Here is a 26,043-nt window from a genome sequence, read left to right on the forward strand (position 1 = left end):
TCAGCCCAATTCGTAGAAGCTCTTTTTCGCGATGCCATGCTTTCCTAACTGCTTGCAGTTTTGCGTGGTGCATAAGTCTTTGATGTTCCTTTTCAGCAGTAGTACCATATTTTACATTTATTATGGCATTTTGAATATGCAGCTTAACATCTAGTTGGTTGTTACCGCTACCATTTTCACGTGATCCTTCATGGAATGTGGTATTGACTTGTCCCTGCAATCGTTTCAGCTGTTGACGATCCTCCGCTGCTCTCCATGAATCTTCTTTCACGAAAAAGAAAGCATCTTGAAGAGAATTATGTACAACAAATGTAAAAGGCAGTAATCGTGTCCGATTGAAAACAGATGTATAGACGTCACGATAGATTGGATTGGCAGCAGGAACACTGGAAACAATTGCCTGTCCTTCAAGCGAACGTGACACAATAATCCCATTTCCAAATGGAGGATCTGAGGCTGCTCCGATTCTGTGTGGTCTTATATTCATTGCATCCGATTTAAGTGCAGATATAGGAGAATTAATTAGATCTTGAGCTGTTTTTATTTTTCGCATTGCAAGATATGACAAAAAACCAGATTCTATTTGTAGTGGGTCTGGATAGCGCTCACGTTGCATAATTTGTGGTGTAACAAGTGATGTATGCGTTTTTCTCCATGGGTTATTTTGTAAGTAAAGTCGATCATTACTTTGCGGGATGAGACTCTGTATATTATAACCCAATAGCTTAAGCCACTCTAAGCGATTTTTGGGGTGATCTCGTGTGTGATATCGGTTGATAGGATCATTACCGTTGTAGCGATATAGATGCAAACGGGTAGGGTTATCGATACGCCTGTCAACATTTTCCCAATTGGGAGTCATCCATTGTCCAATTAAAGGATCGTACACTTTTCCGTCGGGCATGTGTACAAGAGACGTGACCTAAAAAAAAATCCAAATTTTAACATAAATTTTAGCTAGAATAATCAGGTACAAAACAGAGCAAAGCAGAATACAGGCGAGTAGCCTCTGGAGATACCCTGTTTGGCATGCAGTCATCTTGGGCTTACATAAACACTGACATCTTCAGAGCAAATTTTGAAATTTCTGCTTCAAGGATCTCCTAAACCGACGCAACTGTCGCCAGTGTCAGTAATTTTTTAGGTGAATATAAGCATAAGCATAAGCGAATCTACTGGTTGAAAATATGCCCATTTGATTTTGCCGGGAACAGCTGATTTTTGTGGATCTATGACATTTCGTCGAAAGGCATTTGGTCGAATGACGTTTGGTCGAATGACGTTTGGTCGAATGACATTTGGTCGAAAGTACATTTGGTCGAACGAACGTTTGGTCGAATGGACATTTGGTCGAAACCCATATTATGGAGTAGGAAACATATGACATTTAGTCGAACGGACAATTCGTCGAATGGACATCTGGCGAAAGGCACTAACTGATGAAAAGACACTGGACCAGTCGATGACAAAAACCGCTAGATAAGAGGTATGTACTTAGCAGGTAGTGCAGTCCGCGGACTGTTGTCTCTCCGACCTCAGCCAGCTTGAGGAGGTACGTTCCGAATACTCAATAGGAAGATGCGTACTCAAGATGGTAGCCCCTTGAGCGCCATGTAGGCAGAGCAGCCCGGTAAGGAAGCCTGCTTAGAACCTTCAACTACCTGAAAAAGCAAAACTAGAGAAAACGGATTGATTTAACAGCAACAGACCAGGCAACGATTTAAGGATAACGATTCTAAAATCAAATCTTGGAACATGAGAACTTTAATTCAATCCACACGTTTTGCGCACCTGGCTCGTGAACTGCAGAATGCCGACGTTAATGAGGCTACTATCCGCAGATCACCGGAAAAAACTTTCGTTGAAGCTGTCATTGGAAAACTTTTATTTCGTTGCCAACAATATTGTTTTGCGGCTTGTAGCTTTGGCTGCTAGAGCAATGTAAATCAGCAGTACCTATTTACATCGTAGGTTAGAATTTCCGAAAACACACCTAGCGATACCCGAGTGATGATACTTGCTTGCAGATTGATACTACCATACGAGCATAACATGAAAATAGGGACGCATTTAAACGCGTTCAAGTTTAAACTCGGCACGCTGCGATCAGAAATATTTAAAAATTCTTCAGTTGGAAGTTGGTATATAACCCCCTCGGCTATGCCCAATGGAAAGGGTGATCTACAGGGTCGGAAGGAGGGGAATCGATACAGCTCAACTCAATGTTTCAATTTCCAGCAGGAACTCAAACTAAGAGCATATCCACCAGCATAACTTAGTTTGGTTAAACTCACTAGCCACGTCTTATGAGAAGAGAAAGCTCAAAGGCCAAACTGCGAAAACAATTCCGTTTAGACCACGAAGAGAGTGAGGCATGAAGACCCCTTTGTGGGTCCGGAGAAAAACGAACAAAAAGGAACTATAGTGACACTTTTAACATCCTGAAATGACTTTTAAACCATGGAATTCACATGCACAATTATATTGAATACTGTTACATACATAAACTTTGGATTTTGGCTTAATTCTAATTTTTGTGACGTCACAATTGCTACTTGCGGTTACGGTCTAGTTTTGATGGCACGGGCTAGCTGGACTGGGCGATTCTGGACGCATTCCCTTGACGGCGGGACGCTACCTGACCTGAAGGGCAACTCTGATCTGGTAGGGTAACTTCACCAATTGTCACCCGAGATTGGTCGACACGTTTTGGAACCCGACGTAGTTGATATCTGCTTACTGTCCGTCTTGTAGCTGGTCTGGCGAGACACCATAGGAACCTGAACGCATTGAGACTGTTCCGAAGTCCAAAATGGCGTCCTTCGAGTGCGGCTATGGCTGGCCTGTTCAGTCCTGCTTGGGGACTCTCCTCGGTTCCATTGTTATCCGGGGTACAATGGTGACTTGGACAAAAGCTGGACCAAGAAACAAAAGAAAAAGGCCCTGGTATGGACCTGCCCTTCTTATTAAAATAATGCCACTTTTTGCTATTGTTTGCCGTTTTAAAACCACCATTTAGCGAGTAGAAAACTAGCATGTACATTTTTCTAACGATTGTGCATAACTAATTACCTTTTTCTTTCTAGTTTACACAGACTTAATGTTCACTTTTGTGGTGTAGACTATTATCGGTGACACTACCCTAGTTTTAAGTAGACAATGAATTTTAGGAAATTTGCATGTATGGCTTCACATATTAACATTACTAACCACTTGTGTAAAAGTTCTAACCACCACTAATCTTACTAACTTTTATTTTAGCTTTTTGACACTAGACCTATGAAAAGTACAGAACAAAAATGTTAAAAAAAATCACTATATGTTCACTGTTGCACTTTTTGCAAACCTTGAGCAAATTAACCACGTCGCGCACTGGCTGCTCTCTAGCGCGTTCGGAACGGTATTAGTTTTGGCAGCGTTAACATGCCGAGCACGGACCGACCCAAAGATCTCATAATCATCCGAACTAACCCGAGTTGTTCGGATTTTTCTATCGTGCTTTATGAGTTACGCCGCTCCTTGCCCTGCCTTTGGATGCTGCTACGGATCTCGGCTCAATATGTTTTGCCGTGTTCAAACCGCTGTCAACAAATTCATAGAGGTGAGCGTGAGTGATGCTGTCGAAATGTTATTGGAAGTGGGAGAGGGAGAGATCGCCTTGCTTTCCGTGAGCATGCTTTACAGGGTCGCATTCAGGTAAATTTAAATAGTGCTTGTGATGGAGTCGCAAGTCCTAATTTTGGAACCATCGGTTACAATATCCCTCCGACCGGCTGTGAAATTGTCGAATTTCCCTTTTTGAAATTATTTTGCAAATTCTATCTCAAACTATATTTCTCAAACGGCATAAAAATGATTGCATGCTCAATTTGTATTCTTTGCTTTCTGTTACCATCGGTAGGTGAGAATGAACGAAACGTGTACGTTCACCCTATTCGAGTTTTCGTGAGCGAACCCAGCATAGTTGAGTTCTTTTCCAGTTGTCAGTCGCTTTCCTAATCTTTTTTCTTAACATCTTTCGTATCAAAACAAATCGATCCGCGGAAATTTAATCAGCTCGAGCTCTGAAACGACGAATCCCTAATTTAAATTCATTTTCCGGTTTTGTTGCCATTCTGCTGTTGTGTTGGAGACCATCATGGATCAAAATTCAGAGGATCAAGTAGTTTTGGACCATCGGTAAGTACTTCTATCCTGCCATTAATGACTGCTAGTGAATCAGAAACACCTGCGCACACATTCATTCAACAAAAACTCAATTTTTCGGCTTCCACCCGGTCTGCAGTCCCGAGGGAAACATCAATCCACCTATCAGGCTAAGTATCTTTTCAGATTTCACGTCAACTGATTGTTGACAAAATTAAATGAACTACGTTTGAGAGAGTTTCACTTTGTTTCTAATTTCTTTTTCTAGGAGAACGGTTTCAAATCAGCCGAGGAGAAGATGCCCAGTGATTTTCCTGCCTCATCCGCGAGGTCATAGGAGCTTGTGCCCACCCGGGCTTGGATTACACACGGGCTGTAACACGGAGCCAGTTTCGCGTTGAACTTATCAACGGCGGAGGACTGTTTGAAGTTCCTCTTGAGGACTTTTTGACCCACTTTGTACACCGGTGCTGGTTGTTTTCGACGTAGATTGTAGTAATGTGAATTTTTATTGTAACTTTTCTGTAAATTTGTGATCACTAGATCGCGAATAGATTGATCAATTTTCAATTTATTTTCTAGTCTTTCCTTATCCGAAACTTCTTTATCATCTCGGTCTATCCGATGTTCGTCACCTCTTGCTACAGCTTCGTGACCAAAAATGATTTTATGAGGGGAAAAACCGGTCGAACTGTGTGGGGTCGTATTTAAGACATGTTCTACCTCCGAAATTTTGGAATCCCAAAGGGTCTGATCTGTACGGACGTAGGTGCGAATGCACGCATTAATGGTCCTGTTCAGTCTTTCTACCGGATTGGCTTGACAATGGTGCCTGGAGTTGGTCCAGTGCTGAATTCTGAACTTTTCAAGCAGGGCTTTGAATTCCTTCGATAAGAAGGTCGAGGCATTGTCTGATATTAAGCATTCTGGTACAGCATATCGGCGGAACCAGCTATCTTCTAAGATTTTGACCACTTGGGGCGTGGAAATTTTTCGTAATGGGAACAATAAGCAATATTTTGAGAATAAATCCATCACTACTAGTAGATGGCAATTCCCGGATTTGCTTCTCGGCAACGATTGAATAAAATCAAGTGCGATTATTTGAAAAGGCTTAGTCGTAATCCTCTGTTGGCCCATTATTGGATGTTGGGACCTATTGCTCGGTTTACTCTCCTGGCAGATTCGACACTTCTGCACATAGGCTCTGGTTTCTTTGGCCATATGGGGCCAATAAAACTTCTTACGAACTTTGGCCAAAGTTTTCTCGTATCCCATGTGTAATGCCTCATCATGCTCCTCAAACAACACCCTCTCTCTTAACGTCGAAGGTACGCAGACCTTCCACTCAAATCGATAGTCCGTATTATCAGGACAAGAGACAAACTTTTTGAGTAGGCCGTTTTCTACACGGAAATCCTTGAAATTTTCTGGTTCAGATTGAACTTTCAGCATCATGTAATTATACCAGTCGGAGTCGTTGGTCGAGGCACTGACCTCTTCCACAGCCCTGGACAGAGCGTCAGGCACAATATTGTCCACCCCTTTACGGTGTTTGACCTCCATGTCATGTTTTTGCAGTTCGAGGCTCCATCTACTCAGCCTAGATGAAGTCTTCCAGCTACTTCGCAGAATGTACGTCAGGGCCGAAGCGTCGGTTACCACCGTAAACTTCGAACCTTCTATGTACCCTCGAAATTTTTCCAGCGACTTCAGGACAGCCAATGCTTCCTTTTCAGTTGCTGCATATCGTTGCTGGGTTCCACCTAGCTTCTGCGAGAAGTAGGCTACTGGTTTGTCTATATCGTCGTGCAATTGCGTCAACACACCGGCGATGGCCGAATCGCTCGCATCACAGTGGATGCTGAAGGGCTTAGAAAAATCCGGGTTTGACAGTATGGGTGCGCTAATGAGGAGTTCTTTAATTTTGACGAACGCTGCCTCCGCTTCGTCATTCCATTTAATCGTTTTAGGCTGGTTCTTCAGCAGATCGGTCAGTGGGCGTACAATATCGCTAAACGTGGCGATAAAACGCCGGTAATAATTGCACATACCCAAAAATCTTCTCAGTGCGCGGAGAGACTTATGTCTTTCAAAATTAATAATGGCTTCGACCCTATCTGGATTGGGACGAAGTCCATTTCGGCTCAGAATGTACCCTAGATAGGGAACCTCGGGCACGCAAAATTTTGATTTGTCTAGATTTATGGACAAGTTCGCGGCTTTGAGTCTACGTGCCAGTTCCTTGAGTCTATCCAGGTGCTCTTCAAACGTATTGCTTACCACGATGATGTCATCGAGGTAAACAAATACGTTTGGTTCCAGTTCACTCCCTCCTAACACTCGGTCCATCAGTCTCGACAGGGTTGCCGGACTGTTGGCTAACCCAAAAGGCATCCGAGTGAACTGGAACAACCCTCTACCCAACACAGAGAACGCAGTTAATTTTCGGGACCGTGGATGTAACGGAACCTGTAAAAAAGCTTTCGACAAATCTATTGTCGAAATGTAGCGACTAGGTCCCAGGCGACTCAGGATTCTGTCGGCGTGTGGGAGAGGGTAAGAGTCCCGGACCGTTCGCTCATTAAGCTTTCTGGCATCTAGACACAACCGGACAGAACCATCCGTCTTGTCGACTGGTACAAGGCGGAGTGCCCAATCACTGTATGACTTTTCAATAATACCACACTGTAACATCGTATCGAGCTCTTTGTTTATCTTCTCTTGCCGACTAGGGGAGGTAGGAAACGGGTTTATTCGCACCGGAGGGAGCTTTTTTGCTTCTTCCGCTAGTTCTATGCGATGACTGATCATCGACGTCGTATCGAGTTGGCCGTCCACCGCTGGTTTAAACAACGATTTGACCTCCTCTAATTTCACTCTCTGTTCATCTGATAGTAACATCTCTTCCTCATAATTTTGTAGTTCGTCAACGGATATCGCGGCATCCTCGGTCGCCACAGTCGGCACTATTCCGAATGATTGCCAAAAGTCTGATCCGAGAATCAGTTTTCGTTTGACGGATGGGATTACCAAAGCCGATAAAATTTTCGTCACCCCTCTAAACGTAACCGGCAGTTCAACATATCCCGAAACGTCTAGTTTCTGACCACTTGCGGTGCTAACATCTATGTTCACCGGCTGTAAGCGTAACCTACAAGATTTAAGGAGAGATCTACTACCTGAACCAAGAATACTCCGGTTCGCTCCGCTGTCGAGCAAGCCGATCAAGGGTACATTCAACACGCTTACTCTCACGAAAGGTCTGTCGTCATTCGCAATTTGCAAAAAATGCTCGCTAATTTCTACACTGGAACAAAACATGTATTCGTCGTCTTCCACCGGTCTTTGACCGAGTGAGCAAACGGTACAATCGGGTTTGATAGGGGATTTAGTAACGCTCTGTCCTTCCGTCTGCCCCTTCAGACGGGTATTTACGCGTTTTTTGCGCAAAATGGACAGTTTTTCGTGTCAAAATTGAAGAACCCACACCTAAAACAGAATTTATGTTTAGGGCGGTCACAATCCGCTTGGTGATGCCCAGAAAGTCGGCAGTTGTAACAAACACCAGGTTTGGGTGGAGTGTATTTCTCCAGAATCGCCTGCAATCCTTTATCTACTCCGCTACTACTCTGTCCCTGACTTTCATCACCCTGTTGATTCGCGCTTGAAGGTTGCTTTGCAACTTTCTCCTCCTCGACTTTACTGGGAGGTTTTTGATCTGATCGAGGTTTATCTGGCCTACTGACTGACCCTGCTGACTTTGGTTTGGCGTTTACCTTCATTTCACCAACCTGATTCCGGTTCTTGGAAGCGTTCTCTTCCGTGTTACGGTTCTCATACTTGTACCAAAACGTGGCGTCAAGTTTTCGACCGAAAGGTTTTAAATCAGCCAAATTATCAATATTAGCTGCAACTACATAGCCTTTGTAGTCCGCTCTGAGATTACGGAAGACTATCTCGAACTTCTTCCTTTCGGATATCGGCTTGGTTAGTGAATTGAAAAGTTTTTGCAGATCAAAGAAAAAATCCTGAAATTTTTCTTTGGGTCGTTGCTTTCTTTCTATCGCCCTGAACTCACTGACATGGTCATGATCTGGGCTCAGGAATTCTCTTTTCATTTCCGAGACTAAGTCTTTCCAGGTAGAAAAGTCGCCATTTTCGACTCCCGCCATAAACCAAATTTTGGCTGCCCCCGCAAACAAGTGAATTGCGGAACGGAACAGCTCCTTCTCGGAAATGTTCTCAGATTTGGCATAAAAATCCACCTCCTTGATAAAGCGCATCAATCCTTGTCCTCCATCCCTACCGTCGTACCGTAAATTCCAGTCCGATACCGGTCTACTACGCTTCACATTGGACCTTCGATGTCTGGACCTTCGTCTACTTGGCGGAGACTGTGACGAGGAAGAATCCGATTCTTTCTCGGAAGTGTTACCTTTGCCTATCAGATTTCGGTTTCTTCCCGACAAATCGATACGGTTTAATACTCTTTCCTCCAGCGATCGGCGGGAATTCAGCCCTGATACCGATGGCTGTTGCACCACTGATGGAAAACTCATCATTGGTGACAATTCCCTAGCAGGTTCCAAAGAGGACCTTAGCTGTCGCCGCGGCAGAGAACCTCTGCTGATCGACTGCTTTGACCTTACCTCTTCCTGAGACCCTAAATCATCCTCCGTTTGGGTTTCCTGTGACCTACTCTGGACCTGTCTTATAACACCAGACGTGCCTGGCTGAGCCAACTGCAGTTGGGTTAAGGAATTCGAAATTTGAAGCATCACTTCTTTGCGAATAGATTCAACAGGCGTGAATAACGAGAAGTACGTATTGTACAACTGCCGGACTGTACTCAAAAGTTTGTCCAAGTCTTCTAAATCGACATCTTCTTCTGCTGCCCCTTGAATGGCCGAACACCGGGCAAAGTAATGGACTAAACGAGTCCTCAAGGAGTCCTTAATCCCTTCAAAGTTTTTCTTCTTCTCCAAGAAGTCCCTAATTTCCTCGACATTATGATCGATCACCTTGATCTCTTCATCTACCGTGCGATTTGCGCACTTGGAAAAGTCCACTTCAACCTGCTCCCCCTTATCCTTCAAAGCTTCTCTCAAACGCCTTCTCAAAACTCCTACCGATTCGGTCTTTTCGAACGGCACGGCACGCACATCCAGTTCAAATTCAACTTCTTGCTTATCCAAATGATGGACAAGCAAGGTCTTGTACTTGACTTGCATCTCTGAATCCATGGCCAAGAATATTTCGTTTTGTAGACGTGTTCAAGATGTAGAGGGTGCACGAATCACGGCCCGATCAACGTCTGTGCCCTTATCAGACTCACGCTTATCTCCAACTGTACTCACCCTTCTCTGTCAAGATTCCTAAGAATCAGACTCCAGGACGGTTTAAAATTAGCCACTGTGATTCTCGGGCTCACTCTTTACCTCTTGAACACATCTTCATCCACGAAAATTCCGGAAAAATGCCTAAAAATATAAAAAAATTGATAAAACTATTCCAACATCAACAGTAAACATGCAACAAAACAACCAAAATGAACTCAATCGAAAAACCCGAATTAAGATCACACCGAGGGGTTCCTCGATGGAATTTCAACAAACTAAGAACATGCAAATAATTAAAATAAAACCTAACTGATTGCTGTTTAGAGAACGCAACACTTTGAAAACAGTCGAGGCTGTTTTCTTCCTCTCTCTCCCGGATCCGAAAAGATGCTGTAACCGATTCACTCAATTTATTATTCTATGTTTTTATGTTGGGCGCCAATTTATAACCCCCTCGGCTATGCTCAATGGAAAGGGTGATCTACAGGGTCGGAAGGAGGGGAATCGATACAGCTCAACACACGTCACTCAATGTTTCAATTTCCAGCAGGAACTCAAACTAAGAGCATATCCACCAGCATAACTTAGTTTGGTTAAACTCACTAGCCACGTCTTATGAGAAGAGAAAGCTCAAAGGCCAAACTGCGAAAACAATTCCGTTTAGACCACGAAGAGAGTGAGGCATGAAGACCCCTTTGTGGGTCCGGAGAAAAACGAACAAAAAGGAACTATAGTGACACTTTTAACATCCTGAAATGACTTTTAAACCATGGAATTCACATGCACAATTATATTGAATACTGTTACATACATAAACTTTGGATTTTGGCTTAATTCTAATTTTTGTGACGTCACAATTGCTACTTGCGGTTACGGTCTAGTTTTGATGGCACGGGCTAGCTGGACTGGGCGATTCTGGACACATTCCCTTGACGGCGGGACGCTACCTGACCTGAAGGGCAACTCTGATCTGGTAGGGTAACTTCACCAATTGTCACCCGAGATTGGTCGACACGTTTTGGAACCCGACGTAGTTGATATCTGCTTACTGTCCGTCTTGTAGCTGGTCTGGCGAGACACCATAGGAACCTGAACGCATTGAGACTGTTCCGAAGTCCAAAATGGCGTCCTTCGAGTGCGGCTATGGCTGGCCTGTTCAGTCCTGCTTGGGGACTCTCCTCGGTTCCATTGTTATCCGGGGTACAATGGTGACTTGGACAAAAGCTGGACCAAGAAACAAAAGAAAAAGGCCCTGGTATGGACCTGCCCTTCTTATTAAAATAATGCCACTTTTTGCTATTGTTTGCCGTTTTAAAACCACCATTTAGCGAGTAGAAAACTAGCATGTACATTTTTCTAACGATTGTGCATAACTAATTACCTTTTTCTTTCTAGTTTACACAGACTTAATGTTCACTTTTGTGGTGTAGACTATTATCGGTGACACTACCCTAGTTTTAAGTAGACAATGAATTTTAGGAAATTTGCATGTATGGCTTCACATATTAACATTACTAACCACTTGTGTAAAAGTTCTAACCACCACTAATCTTACTAACTTTTATTTTAGCTTTTTGACACTAGACCTATGAAAAGTACAGAACAAAAATGTTAAAAAAAATCACTATATGTTCACTGTTGCACTTTTTGCAAACCTTGAGCAAATTAACCACGTCGCGCACTGGCTGCTCTCTAGCGCGTTCGGAACGGTATTAGTTTTGGCAGCGTTAACATGCCGAGCACGGACCGACCCAAAGATCTCATAATCATCCGAACTAACCCGAGTTGTTCGGATTTTTCTATCGTGCTTTATGAGTTACGCCGCTCCTTGCCCTGCCTTTGGATGCTGCTACGGATCTCGGCTCAATATGTTTTGCCGTGTTCAAACCGCTGTCAACAAATTCATAGAGGTGAGCGTGAGTGATGCTGTCGAAATGTTATTTTAAGTGGGAGAGGGAGAGATCGCCTTGCTTTCCGTGAGCATGCTTTACAGGGTCGCATTCAGGTAAATTTAAATAGTGCTTGTGATGGAGTCGCAAGTCCCAATTTTGGAACCATCGGTTACAGGTACGCGAGCGAAGTCTAAATTGAACGCAGATACATAATTAGGGCATTCGCAAAATGCCTGCATGATACCCCGGTATCCTCAAAACTGAGATGGTCATATATCCGCAATTTTTTCAAAGATTTGAATAATCTTGGGATTCGATTCAGAAACTTATCTTTTATTGGGAGCATATCCGAGTGAACCGGTTTGATTACCGTGGTTTTCGGAAAATCCTGATTTCCAGGAACATGTTCGGCATGTCAGCTACAATAATCATCAAAGATCATAAACCAATAGTCTAGTCTTGTCATCAATCTATTGGTTGGCTATTCCAGAAAAAAATCTCAAAATGTCATGGCTATCAATAACACTTTCTTACACCTCAACCCCACAATGTAGGTTTATTTACATTTACGAATTTTCTGAAATTCCGGGTGACCGGACCAGTTTATTCGCTGAATCGGTATCTGAACGGGCGTTCTTGAGCAGTAAGCTCTGACACGCAAGTTAAATTACTACTGCGTTTCAATCAAAACTTTTTCGACTCGTGTTCAGTTCAAGTGCAACACTACATGAAAGAACAGCCTATGTTTAAAAGAAGGAAAAATATCTAAAATAAGGCATCATCAAATGAAGAACAGCTTGTGTTCAAAAGGAAAAATTTCTTCTGAAAAATTCAGCAGTTGGTACAGGAATACGATGTTGGGGTCAATATGACCCAAACAGGCACGCTGAACGTGCATTACGCCATCGTGGTGCGAAAAACGTAACATCCTAGGAGGGTTAATAAACGTGAAAGAATAGCCTATGTTTTAAAGAAAGAAAAAAACATGAGAAAAAGACACCAGCTATAACATTCAAACATAGTACAAATACGGAACTTGAAAGAAGAGCCTATGTTCAAAAGAAGGAAAAATCATCGAAAACAAAAATCACAACCATAATGTGCACTGTCAGCACAAATAACAAACTTGAAAGAACAGCATATAATGAAAAGAAGGTGAAACCTTTGATGGAAAAACCAGTATGTGCTACACAAAAACGCAATGAAATGGCGAAACTCGAAAGAAGAGCCAAGATTAAAAGTAAGGAGAAATCTTCAATGGAAAATCAACTACTTCACCAATGCCAACGAAAACTACATTGCAAAACGAGTTACCATAATAAAAAACACCCTTGAGTGAAATATTTGCTTTTTAATGTTTGATATTATTAACACGATTAAATTGCTATACGACTTAACGTCCATTCGACCAAACATACTTTCAACCAAATAAGTTCAGCAGCATGAATTCATATACCGAAATCTATAATATTTTTTTCTACTTTAATCTCTTTTCATAGGTTAGTGCCTTCCGACCAGATGTCCATTCGACGAATTGTCCATTCGACTAAATGTCATATGCTTCCTACTCCATAATATGGGTTTCGACCAAATGTCCATTCGACCAAATGTCCTTTCGACCAAACGTACTTTCGACCAAATGTCATTCGACCAAACGTCATTCGACCAAATGTCATTCGACCAAATGTCCTAAAGCCGATTTTTGTTTACTATTTTCAACCAGTAACTCAGGTAGTGTTCGTGTAATGCAACGTGTACGTACACGCAACACCATTAAAAGCAGAAACCACTATGACGATAAGCTGCCGAGCAATGCCTTTAAAGCGCGTTTGACAGCTCTTCTGCTCGTTTGGGTTCGTTCGCATGTTACGTAAGGGTACGTTCATAAATTACGTCACGCTTTGAGGGGTGAGGGGGGGGGGGTCATCAAAATGTGACAACCCACACAAAAATTTCAGAGGTCCCATACAAAAAGTAATGGGCTTAAGGTTTCAATGGAATGAAATGCTGAGTTTGTTTAATTAACGAAAGAAACGGAACTTTATTTAACTACGTCTGTACACTTCGAATTCAGTTTTACTTCTGACAAAATGGCGCTCCATGCGCAATGATGCTGCTGTCACTAAAGACCCTCGAGAAAGAGGATGCAGCATAAAGAGGCCACCAAAAAAGAGGTGTAGCGTGGCATGCTCGTTGTATATATCAACACTCCTCCTCAACGAACATTGCCAGCCTACGATGACATTCCCATCATGCGTGCTAATTTCTGCAGCTTGGTCGAACCCACCGGTTTAGTGAGTACATCAGCCACCATATCCTCCGCTGGACAATACTGCAGCTTCATACTTTCGTCCTCACACAATTGCTTCACAAAATGCTGCTTCACTTCGATATGCTTGGAGCGACGGCTCTTCCGATCCGACTTAACAAATTGGATGCAGCTCCGATTGTCCTCCATCACCATGGCTGGACCTTCGACCTGCTCTCCCATGTCAGCCAACAAGCTCCGCAGCCATATTAGCTCCTGGCTAGCTTCGCTCAACGCCACGTACTCCGATTCCATCGAAGACAATGTGACGCAACTTTGCCTCCGACTGACCCACGATACTGCTCCTCCAGCGTAGTTGAAGACAAATCCGTTCGTAGACCAACAGATATACCAACAGATACACACGCTTCCCACTAACCACTTTGGTGTGGAGACACGGATCGGTAGCACTCTGCTCAAATCCCATTACAACAAGCACACTATGCAGTCGTTGATTCCAGCACCGCGCAGACTGTTTGGAACCATAAATGCTCTTCTTCAACCGACACGCCATGCCCTCCCTACCCTTCACTGCGAATCCAGGCGGCTGCCTCATGAAGATTTCCTCGTCCAAATCGCCGTACAAGTATGCCGTTTTCACGTCGAAGTGTTTCAACGTCATTTTCCGCTTGCTTGCCGCGGCTAACAGCACCCGCAGGGTAGTGTTGCTAGTCACCGGTGCGAATACCTCGTCGTAATCAACACCGTACGTCTGAGAGTAAATAGCCCTGAGCCAGTAGACGTGCCTTGTATTTTGTGATCCCGCCGGCCGCATTCCGCTTCAGCTTATAGACCCAGCGACAACCAACTACCTCTCGTCCTTCAGGTGGATCGACGAGCTCCCACGTTCCGTTCTGCTGGTGAGATTTCAGTTCATCCACCATCGCCGCTTTTCACAAATCCTGCTTTTCACAGGTTACCGCTTCCTTCAAAGTCTTCGGCTCAACTTCGTCCGGATCCAGCGATCCCGCAGCAAACAACTCTTCGATCAATCGTCGTGGTGGAACTCCCTTCGTGGACCGACTCGAACGACGCGCTATCTCATCCAATGGAAACCCATGGAAGGATCCGTCTCCGTCGGAAACACTTTCGAACGAGTCTTTGTGATCCCTGGCTTCTTCAAACAGCTCGTCGTCTTTTTCAGCCGTATCCGGCTGGCGCCGCCGCTCATCTTGAGATGGCCACGTCACCGGTACTTCCAGTACTCCTCCTGTTTCCAGTTCCTGTTGCTGAACAGCTTCCGTCGTAACGCATTGCTCCAGAAATTTGGCGTCCCTACTGATCGTAATCATATCCGTTCCTGGGTTCAAGAAACGATACGCCTTCCGACCGTCAGCGTAGGCAACGAACATCAAATCTCCCACCGCGCTAGATTTACTGTCCGATACTTTTGGGAACGATTCACGAACCATTTTCCCCTCACAACACGGACCGCACACCGATTGCACTTCGCAAGGATCGATTTTCAATCCATGTCCAAGATTGTCCCGCACTATTTTGTCCGCCTGCACATCACGATGTCCGAGATGCCGATGCCACAGATGCTTACACAAGGCGGAATACTTCGGATTCACAAGAAATGCCTTTTCCGGAGCCTGCTTCAAGTGGTACAACCCTCCTTATCGTTGACCAACTAGCACTGATTCTTCTCCTTTCAGGATATAGCACTCCTTTTCTTCGAACAGAACCCGAAATCCAAAATCTATGAATCTACTCACCGACAGCAGGTTGCCAGCAAGGGACGGCGCGTGCAAAACGTTGTCGAGCCGCACTTTCAGTTTCGCACCATCCCCGTTGAACGAGACGAGCTTACCCGTACCGCTTCCAGACGATTTGATGGATTTTCCATCCGCCAGACAAACCGTCGTCGCTTTTGATTCATCCACACTTTCCAACAACGACACATCACTGGTCATGTGAGCCGCTGCCCCCGAATCCAGGTACCAGAAACTCGATCCGTCGGTTCTTCCCGCTGCCAGACACACTTCGAAATTGGATTCCGATTTGACGGCTGTAGTGTCTACCTAATGATTGTGAGCATTCATTATGTCTACCTAAGGTAGTATAAATACGGGTGGTCATTGGACCACACAGCAGACACTGCACAAGCCTTGGACTTGTTAACATCACAGACAAACAGACGTCTCACTCTACTCACTTCTCATCGTTACCCTTTTTAACTGTTAGTTCAAATATTTTGTAGTTCGCAAATCGCTCGGTCACGGCGCTTGCATCTGTTTTGCTCCTGTTTGACGTTTGCCCACTACCGCGACCTACTGAGTGGTTTGCGTAACACAGCCTGATTAGCATTGGGCGATTATGTTTTCGTGACGATGATTTTTATCGCAATTTGTCCCAAGTGATACATTTGTTTGTCTGTGTTAACATCTTTAATATTCTTCTTTTGAAGGATATAAAAGTGGCGGCGAGGATCAAGGAACGTGTAATTTCTTTTGAGTTATTCCGAAATTATTTCCTTTTGGTTTTCAGGTTGTTGTAATAACAAATTGTAATTTTTGTGGAGAACGGAATTGTTCTTTTATGGTAGAATTGCCATTATGTTGTGAACAAAATGTTCTTTTTGACCGATGTTGCATTGACAAAATTGTCTTTTTGTTTTGGTAATAACGAAATGTTATTTTTTTTGTGGTGTACGAAATTGTTCTTTTGTGGCGGAATTGTCATATGTTATGTTTTGGTGAATGGATTTGTGTTATTTGTAATTTTTTGGTAAAGTTGCCGATGTTGGGATAGCGAAATCGTCTTTTTGTTTTTGTAGTTTTGTTAACGAACAGATATGTTCTTTGAAAGTAATGGACTCGTCAGTTTATGTGCCATCATTATTTTGTTTCCAGTTCAAAACTGAATTAGCGTCATTTTTTCTTTTACTTGCGCTGCTTTTGCCTTGCGTTAAACACAATGTCGGAAGTGGGACGCTGTATTGTACACCAGGTATTCTATACAGCGACCCACTTCCGACATAGTGTATAACGCAAGGCAAAAGCAACGGAAGTAAAAGAAAAATTGTCGCTAATTCGGTTTTGAACTGGAAACGCAATATTTTGGTTATTTTTTGAAGTTTTCTAAAGGGAAAAGGACTGTAGTGTCTACCTAATGGTTGTGCGCATAGGCTATCTACCTACATGAAATACTATTCATTGCAGTACATACATATCTAGGTATGATTCATTATGTCTACCTTAAGTCTGGTAAGAAAAGCACTCCAGAAAAAATCCCTCTAATTACCAAAGGAATTTTGACAACTAATTAGTGTGGGAAAAAATGTCACTTTTCCTTGAGGAATAATTGAACGGAATATTTTTCCGCAAGGAAAAGTGACAGCTCCATTCGATTTGCCCGGCAGGCGTTACGAGCGTTACACAATTTTCATTTCTTTCCAGTTGCGGACCGCTCAAGAAATTTTAACAGCGAAATCATTTCTTGACCGTTCCTTGGCCTATCTTTTTCCACAGTACTTATGAGGTGCGTACTACCCCTATGGTAGTATAAATACGGGTGGTCATTGGACCACACAGCAGATACTGCACAAGCCATGGACTTGTTAACATCTCTAATATTCTTCTTTTGAAGGATATAAAAACGGCCACGTTTGCCTTCGCGCGATCGCACTTCTCCTTTCCACGCATGTCCTGGGCAAGCTTTTTGCAATCACGCCGAATATGACCCGTCTAATGGCACAAACGTTACCTTTTCACTTTCGGTGTGTCTGCACTTTTCCACTTGGTGGAACTCGCCAACGCTTTATTGTCCCCGCGACACACACTTTCGACACGACGTCGACCCTCATCAAGCAGCTTACCTTTAACAAAGTCCACTGTAAGATCTGCATCCGGGCGACTTTCAAGTGCAACAATTAATCCATCGTACGACCGCGGCAGACTCGACAACATTATGCCAGACCAATTAACGCCTGCGCCTTCTCGTCGTTCGAGATCCAGGTCGCATCCGCGGTTGTCGGTTTCGGATCGGTGACCACTTTCAGCAGCTTCTCCTTCGTCAGGAGCAAACGCATTTTAAACTTCCATACCGCGTAATTCCTGTCGTTTAACTTTTCGATCGTTGCTTTTGTGTCCGCCATCTTGTTTTTCTCAAGCACTCCCAACGGCACTCGACACGAAACAAAACGATTTCACCGGTGCTTCCACGCTACAAATGTCCACAAAACTCACGCGCTTCCAGCGCTAACTGGGTCAATAACTTATTGGGCTTAAGGTTTGAAATGATAATGAAATGCTGAGTTTGTTTAATTAACGAAAGAAACGGAACTTTATTTAACTACGTCTGTACACTTCGAATTCAGTTTTACTACTTACAAAATGGCGCTCCTTGCGCAATGATGCTGCTGTCACTAAAGACCCTCGAGAAAGAGGATGCAGCATAAAGAGGCCACCTAAAAAGAGGTGTAGCGTGGCATGCTCGTTGTATATATCAACAAAAAGTGTGACATAGGAGGGAGGGGGGCTGGAAATGGTCGATTTTTGCGTGACGTAATTTATGGGCGTTTCCTAACGCTAATATGGGAGAGGGGGTCTACCGCTGTGTTACGATCCTTTTAAAGATTCAAAATTTACCATACAAAAGTTGTTACGTGGACGGAGGGGGTCTAACATGGGTTAGTTTGCGTCTCGGCTTGCGTTACGTAATATGCGAATGAACCCTTTGGAATGACATTGACAGTAAATTTAGAATACCTATGGACCACTATGGACCATTAGGGTACAGCAAGCACCTGATCTAACCTCACTTTGTTTGACAGTTCAGGGAGCTGTTTACAAGGGGTTAGAATTTTGAGTGAGCGATGAAAAAAAATCACGTTTTTTGTCCGAAATCATTGTGATATGTAAATATCGACTATATTCTACTTCACTAGTACAACATCAATCGTCAAAATCCCGTTTAACTGAGATTCTATCGAAAAACATATTCGCCGGATCTCCGCCAGAGACTAAGTCCAGGGAAAGAGCTCGAAGAATTGTCAGTTCACAGCTTCGTGACGCTATCTTGTAGTATCCTATAAAGCAAACTTTTCTTTCGTTCGCCGCATGTAAGCGAAGGCGTCACCGTATGGATACACAGCCACGGTGCCCCCACAGACCGTTATTATAAAATAAAAATGTCCATCAAAACTAAGTACAGGGGTCGAATCCTGGTGCCATTCTGCTCCTCTGGGCAAATTTTTAAAATAATCCCTAGGAGGAATCTCGAGAAATCTCGATTTGATGTTTTATACTAAGAAATTTCAAAGAAATCCATGTTCAGATTCAACAATATCGCTTAAATACCTACAAAAAAAGTCCCCAAAGTATTCAAAGTTGTTTCAAACCAGTATATATTTACCAACACAACTTTTATTATACATATTTACTACTCACCCAACTCAATTAACTGACTAAACTGACAGAAGTTTGTTTTTCCAAGCCATGCATCGGTTTTAACGTAAGCATTTAAGGTGACTTGGTGCATCACAGAATTTTCATAGAAATCATTGACTTTTTAATTTTCAATGATTGTTTGTCTCGCGTTTTTGAAGTGATAAAAAACGGGCAATTTAGCAGTCACGCAGTAGAAAAAGTATCATCACACTCACCACGAGTGAGCATATGGGATGATACATTTTCATCCGAATTTGCGCTTTGGTAACTGAGTTTTATAACTTTGAAATTTCGAGCGAGATTTCAATGATGCTGATGACGCACTACGCGTCGTTAAACGCGATTTTTCACTATTGTTTTATGAACATATTACACATCCCAGTGTTATACATTAAAATTTTCCCCAATTCTACAACATGTTTACTATATTACGAGGAACCAACTCTCCGAAGACCACAAAGGGATCTAAGATATGTGGAAAAAGTTATTGACTGAAAACCGAATAGCAAGGAAACGCTGTTTGACATGTAAGGAATAACAATAAATAATCAAATCTCGTCATTTTATCGATCGGGTAAGGCTTCATAGCTTTTGCGGTCTTCGGAGGTCTAATTCATCGTGAAGTTTGCTACAGAAATCATTCATCGAATTATTTTTAGGGACCAAGGGGTGACCCCAAGCGATTTTTCATTGAAGAAGTAAATTTTCTCATAAAATCGTCTGAAAAAATTAGAATAACGGGCGCAAAAAAATAGTTTTCCTAATCGACCTGATATTTTGAACAGTTGATATGGGACCAAAATGGAACTCAAAAAGTAAACAATAACTAGAGTTTTTGCATTTTTTATTTTTTCCAATATAAACCGTGTCCCATGTTATTACATAGACGTCGTAGTTTCCTGTTCTTCCAAAATTGGTGTACTATTAGATCTTTATTTAACACATATTTCTCAGTAATTTTCTAGTGTTCATGTGCAAGAATATGTAGCACTTTTCATTAAAAAAAATGTTTAAAATTCTAGGCAAAACAAATCAAAGATAATCGTACACACCGTAGTTGCTACTCCGTGATTGACTAGAGTTGCACAGAGAACCAATGAAAGCAAGGCTTGGGACTAGCTAACCATTCTCAATGTGCAAAATTCGAGAGTTCAACATTTGAAATTCAATAACGGCGCTGGCCACGTCCTTACGGTCATCGGATCGGTTATGTGTCATACTCGCCCCATATAGGAGCGATACATTTACAGAAAGGAACAATACAATTACTAAACACTGAACGCCCCTGTTTAAAATGCTAAGCAATATCGAAAAAAAGTATAAATTTGTTTTCGACTATTGTGACTGAAAACGTTATTCATTTTAAGAAAACTGCCTTCAAAGACCTACTCTAGTTTTTCTAACTCTAACGTTGGTAATCAAAAGCACACGTGACAAGCACTTTTTTTTGCATATTTTTTTTCTGATTTTTGTACACTGCCAAAAGTTTGGTAAGTCACTTTAATCAGTTAATTGATTTAGATGAGTAGTAAATATGTATAATTGAAGTAACGTTATTAAATAAATACGGGTTTGAAACAGCTTTGAAAACTTTAGGGAAAGTTTGTGTAGGTATTTAAGCGATATTGTCCAATCTGAACATGGATTTCTTTGAAATTTCTTAGTATAAAACATCAAATCGAGATTTCTCGAGATTCCTCCTAGGGATTATTTTAAAAATTTGCCCAGAGGTGCAGAATGGCACCAGGATTCGATCCCTGAACTAAGTTTTGATGGACATTTTTATTTTATAATAACGGTCTGTGGGGGCACCGTGACAGCGTAACAAAAATTAGCTTTTGGTCTGTCTCAAGAGCAAACCCAACTAACAATCACTCATTTTACAAGCACCTTTACGACGAATTGATTCAGCATGATGCTGAATAATATTTGGATAATTTTCAGGCACAACCTTTGTTCGGGTTTTGTTCACACAAATTTGGAGAAACTGTAAAGCATAGTGTTGTGTACCAACTAAAATGTTTGTTGTTAAATCGTTTTACAAATATATAGTAAAACTGTTATTCAGCTGTAGCAAAAATGATTAAAAATAAAAAAATGCAAAATTTTTCGATTTCCACGAGAGTTTATGATTGGAACTTAATGCTGTGAACAAATATTGTGAAATAATAACTACACATAAATTTACCTAAATCCAGATTCGAACTCGAGACCCGTCGATTGCCAGCCGCATGCCTTCCTATCTGCGCCATCCTAGAGATGATGAATTGCAGCGCTCAAATCAAAACATAAACTTCCCGTGGTTTAATAATGATCAGACTCTGACTCCTATACAGCAGTGGTGAATTAGCACAACATTATGGTTAACGACTGAACAACAGATTAATTCAGCTGTTTTTCGGTAAAAAACACGTGTTTTTCATCATGTACTCTGAGTCGAAGTATGATGAAACGAAAGCGCTTATTTGACTTGTGAAAAACACATTATTCAGATACATGTCCTATTTTTTACATGAACTTAACAAAAAGCAGAAAAAAGTCTTGTTAAACTGTGTTGTAAAGGAATTACTGCGAGTCGAATAAAAATCTTATTAAACGCTTGAAAAGTGTTTTAAATTATCGTTATTGATACCAATACGAAAAGTTGAACATTGGCTACTTTTTCAATTGAAAAAGCATTTGCACAGTAATATGTACAGCATAATTTTAGTTATTAAGCATGGAAATATTTTTTTTTAAGCAACCAAAAGGTTAAATGGTCAATTAACATCTAAATTAACGACTTATGCAAAATATTTCGTTTTACCAAATCGAATTTGATAGTTTTAAGGACAAACTTGTTAGAATCCCAACATGGCCGCCACAATGGCCGACTTAGGCACCTACTTACGATTTTGAGGGCACAAATCTCTTTGTAAACAAAACCAGCACACCTGAGCTTCTTATTTTAAGCTTATTACAAGTGAGCAAGAACAGAATAATGAAATGCATTGTTGTTTGAAGCTTGCTTCTTGAGATTTGTGCGTCTGAAGTTTTGATGCATTGTTGAACCGGGATTTAAAGACGTTTGTCCTTAAGCGATTTATGTTATGTACGATATTTCCCATACAAGTCACCCTCCAAAAGTTGCATGCAAGTTTTCATACTAACATAAAATGCTTAAATCTGTCAAATTTGATTAGGTAAAACGAAATATTTTGCATGAGTCGTTAATTTAGATGTTAATTGACCAATTAACCTTTTGATTGCTTGAAAAAAATATTTCCATGCTTAATGGCTTGCAGTAAAAAATGCCCAAAATCGCATATTTTGCCCTATAAATTGAGGTATAGCTCAAAAATGTGACGTGTTGGAGCAAATCTGACCCCGGATTCGGATTCAGCGGCCCAAAATCCTTCGGAGACACGTAAGTTTGCCCTTGAGACAAAAATATGTTGCGCTGTGATATTAACGTTGTGACAGCAGTGGAGTTATGTCAAATACACAAGGCTATGGTGGCGCTATCTATTCATTTCATAGCGACCATTTTTGCTATTTCAGTGATCCATTGGAACAATTCGTGTCTTTGCATATACAGTCAGGTTTTTTTTACGCGAGGGATACGTACCGCATAAAAAAACTCAGTTCAAAATAAAAAAACGCGGCTGCGAAAATGAAAACCGCGTAAAAAAGACCTGACTGTAGTGTCTTTAGTTGAAATCATAATTTTTGTAACTCATGATACTTTCAGCTTACCTGGTCCAATACGCCTCCGCAGAAATCAATCGGCATGTACAAATATGGATTTGAATCATAAACGATATGTCCGTAAGGTGAACGCATTATCTCTCGAATCCCTTCCCCGTATTGATTGAACATCATGACAGGCGTGCCGCATTGATCCGTTGCTATGTAGTACTTGTGGCGATAAACCTGAGCGAATATCAAATGGCCGCGATCATCATAGGTGAGTGACATCAGTTTCCCATCTCGAGGAGAGTAAATTTGGCTAACTTCATTCAACCGGTCTTGGTTATTGTAGAAAAATTGAGTAACGTTTCCAAAATTATCCTTTCTAGTGATCAGTCGATTAAGATGGTCATAGTAATAACGCACATCAAAGCGTCCTCGCTTGCTCGCTCTTATAAGAAGTCCTTGCGTGTTGTAATGGAAGCGTTCTTCGCGAGCATTTTGTGCAACCAATCCACGTGCTTCGTATTTATATGGACCTTCGCCGAACTTCAAAATTCGATCTGTAATACTATACTCCATTGGAATTGTGTTACCTCTATAAGTCAATGAAAGCATATTTCCATTATCGTCATATCGAAATCCCCATGGTTCTTGTGCTTCCACACCAATCAATTGCCCGTCGCAGTCCCAAGTGTAGTTTTTCACATTTGTGTAAGTATTGACTCCCACATTGCGAGTGTATGTACGTGTTTGAGAAATGCGTCCATGCATATCGTGCGTGAATTCCATTCTAAATACTGCCATTCGGTGGATCATTACCGTAATAAGAACTTCTAAAAATCGACCATTGATTATACGGGAAAACGTGGCGGTGCCATCTCCGACAGTCGTTTGATTGGCAGTTGGATGGGATACTTTGAATTGTCCGATCTGGGATAAGCTGCCAGTTTTATCGCTGTATTCCAAAACTTGATTTTGTAGATTTTGTCCTCCAATACGACCTTGAATTGATGTTAAGCGAAAATTGTTATCATATTCGTAGCTGAACTTTGCATTAGATAATCCTGTTTTAGCCGAAAAATCAATTCTTTCTTCCATAAGTAAGCCTCCTACGTAGTCAAAATCCCAACGGTATTCTAAATCACGTTCGGTATGTACGACAGCGGACGGCATACTGCAACTTGCTGCATAACTGAACTCGCTGCGACCGTCTCCATGAATGATTTCTGAGACTAAATTAGCAGCGTTGTAGCGGTAGATTACGCGTGCTCCATCACCTGGATATATTGTTTGCAACAGTGCACCAGTATAGGAATAGTGTTGAAGGTAAGGTTTATTATTACCAGGGGGAGTATAAGTAAACCTCATGAATCCAATTGATGGTTGAAGACTGAACGAATGTTTTGTACCACTCGGGAGTGTTATGTGTCGTAGACCACCGTTTCCATCGTATGAAAGTTTAAATTTTCGTTGACTTCCTAGTGAAATTTCCGACAACAGATTCAGTTCATTGTAAGAGTACAGTGTTATACCATCTTGCTGGCTTGTTACTTCTGAAAGCAATCCGTTTATATCGTAGTTATATTTCATTTCCGCTGGCCCCCATTGCCATCCTTCGACACGATTGAATCGATCATATGTTATGTTAAGTGGATAGAAATTACTGTTCTCTCCACCAGGGTAATAGGAAATGGGTAAGCCGGATTGATCATATAATACTGTTAAAACTGTATTGTCGTATTTGTTGAAAAATGTTTCTCTATTTTGTAGCTGCTCATAATCAATTCGGATTACTCGGCTGTTATTTACATTAATCTCATGACTGAGTCTTTGTCGTGGTACACGATTATTTTCGTTGGAAATATATCCATATTTCGAAAACATCGAATTAATTAGGTTGTCTCCCATTTTAACAGTTTGGTGGGACCACATTGGCAGCATGTCAGCTTCAATTGGCATTATTTTTTCCAAATACGGGTGGGCCGCTACGGCAGATGATTCTATAACGATTCCATCACTGCGTATTACTGCTAGGGTACTATTCGTGTGACTTATTTTGGCATCGGTCACTTCTGTATCTTTTACTATAAAAGCGTTCTTGATGCCGCTGGTCAAAGAAAAAACTGTAGGCGTTGCTGGCTCTTGAGCGAAATGCGAATGAATGCTTTCATTTATTTGTACTCCTAAATCATCGGTTTTTTCTCCCAATACTGTTGTTATTATAAATGCTTCACCGCTTGGCAATATGGCTTTAGTTACACGTCCAAATTCGTCATAATGATAAATAAAAGTTTCTCCATTCCCAGTCCGGCTAAGAAGTAGACCGCTATTGCTATCGTAATCAAATTGAAGCTCAGATTTTCCTTTTCGCTCAATAATTTTAGTTAGCATTCCGTTAGACGAAATTTTTAACTCCGACTTATGATCTTGCGAATTCTCAATTGAGCTCACGACGTTGCTATAATCACGCAAGAATTGTATTTTGTTGCCAGAACTGTCAGTAACTGTCGATAGTTTTCCAAAGCTGGTATTTTTGGAGTACAGAAAAGAGTATCGTGTTTTTCCAGAGGATAAATCCTTTGTAGCGACGTGCTGTCCGTACCGGTTGAAAACATACATCTCATTTGTTGGCGTGTAAGGTATTTGAAACTCTCCATTTGTGTCATGTTGCGGCAAATAATGCTGAAGCGCAACGATTCGAAGTGATCCTGAAAAAAATATATATAATTCAATTATTTCAAATTGATATTATGGTACATTTTTATAGCTTATGGCATCCTTCAACTAGAGAAATGCAATGGATGACGGAATGTACCGCAATCAGGGCCCTGTAGCATAATCGGACCTATAAATAATATAAGCTACAAGTTACAAGTATTAATATTACAAATGCTAATAATTTGTGTTGCATAAAGGCTTGATTATTAGTACTTATAATATTAGTGACCGTGAAAATACAAATTGATTTGGTTCATTTGTAAGAATAAGCTTGCAGCCCTTACCTGCTGTTATCCGGCAGGGCGGCCTAAAGCAGGGTACCTCCACTAATATTTGAATTTCGGATGGAATTTAATTGATGAAATAAAAATCAATTTCGCATTAAACTTTTAATTATTCTATCCGACTTGTTTTGGCCCGTTAACCCTCGCGACACTTGTTGCTGGTCGCACGTTGGGGCCCTTGCTCTGCAGTGGTGGTCGCACGGTGGCGGTCGAGCTTCTACCTGCTCTGTCATGGTCGCAATTTTTTCCGCAGTCAAGTTCGCAGATTGTGAATAATCCTCGGTACCC

The 26,043-nt window shown here is 41.8% G+C and overlaps 1 protein-coding gene and 1 long non-coding RNA gene across 3 annotated transcripts; one reads left to right on the forward strand and one right to left on the reverse strand.

Annotated features, from left to right (window-relative positions):
• Positions 1 to 931: 931 nt before the first annotated feature.
• Positions 932 to 22,328, forward strand: LOC134285356 (uncharacterized). The gene is made up of 2 exons (XR_009996306.1): positions 932 to 2,141; positions 11,556 to 22,328. It is a non-coding gene; the product is annotated as an uncharacterized LOC134285356 (long non-coding RNA).
• LOC109420663 (uncharacterized) lies at positions 7,447 to 11,562 on the reverse strand. Of its 2 annotated transcripts, XM_062845930.1 has the most exons (4): positions 11,144 to 11,562; positions 11,008 to 11,074; positions 10,870 to 10,939; positions 7,447 to 10,712 (listed from the first exon to the last, which is right to left on the reverse strand). In XM_062845930.1, exon 4 carries the CDS (start codon positions 9,390 to 9,392, stop codon positions 7,581 to 7,583), a length of 1,812 nt encoding a protein of 603 aa, XP_062701914.1. In that variant the 5' UTR covers positions 9,393 to 10,712; positions 10,870 to 10,939; positions 11,008 to 11,074; positions 11,144 to 11,562; the 3' UTR covers positions 7,447 to 7,580. The 2 variants fall into 2 exon arrangements, with proteins under 2 accessions (XP_062701914.1, XP_062701913.1); XM_062845929.1 differs by having other exon boundaries at positions 10,870 to 11,562.
• Positions 22,329 to 26,043: the final 3,715 nt, after the last annotated feature.

The sequence above is a fragment of the Aedes albopictus genome, chromosome 1 (assembly GCF_035046485.1).
Source record: "Aedes albopictus strain Foshan chromosome 1, AalbF5, whole genome shotgun sequence".
Classification (NCBI taxonomy): domain Eukaryota; kingdom Metazoa; phylum Arthropoda; class Insecta; order Diptera; family Culicidae; genus Aedes; species Aedes albopictus.

Bases quoted from the DNA above. Each gene is read 5' to 3' on its own strand.
- LOC109420663 (XM_062845930.1), bottom strand. From the start codon at position 9,392: ATGGATTCAGAGATGCAAGTCAAGTACAAGACCTTGCTTGTCCATCAT.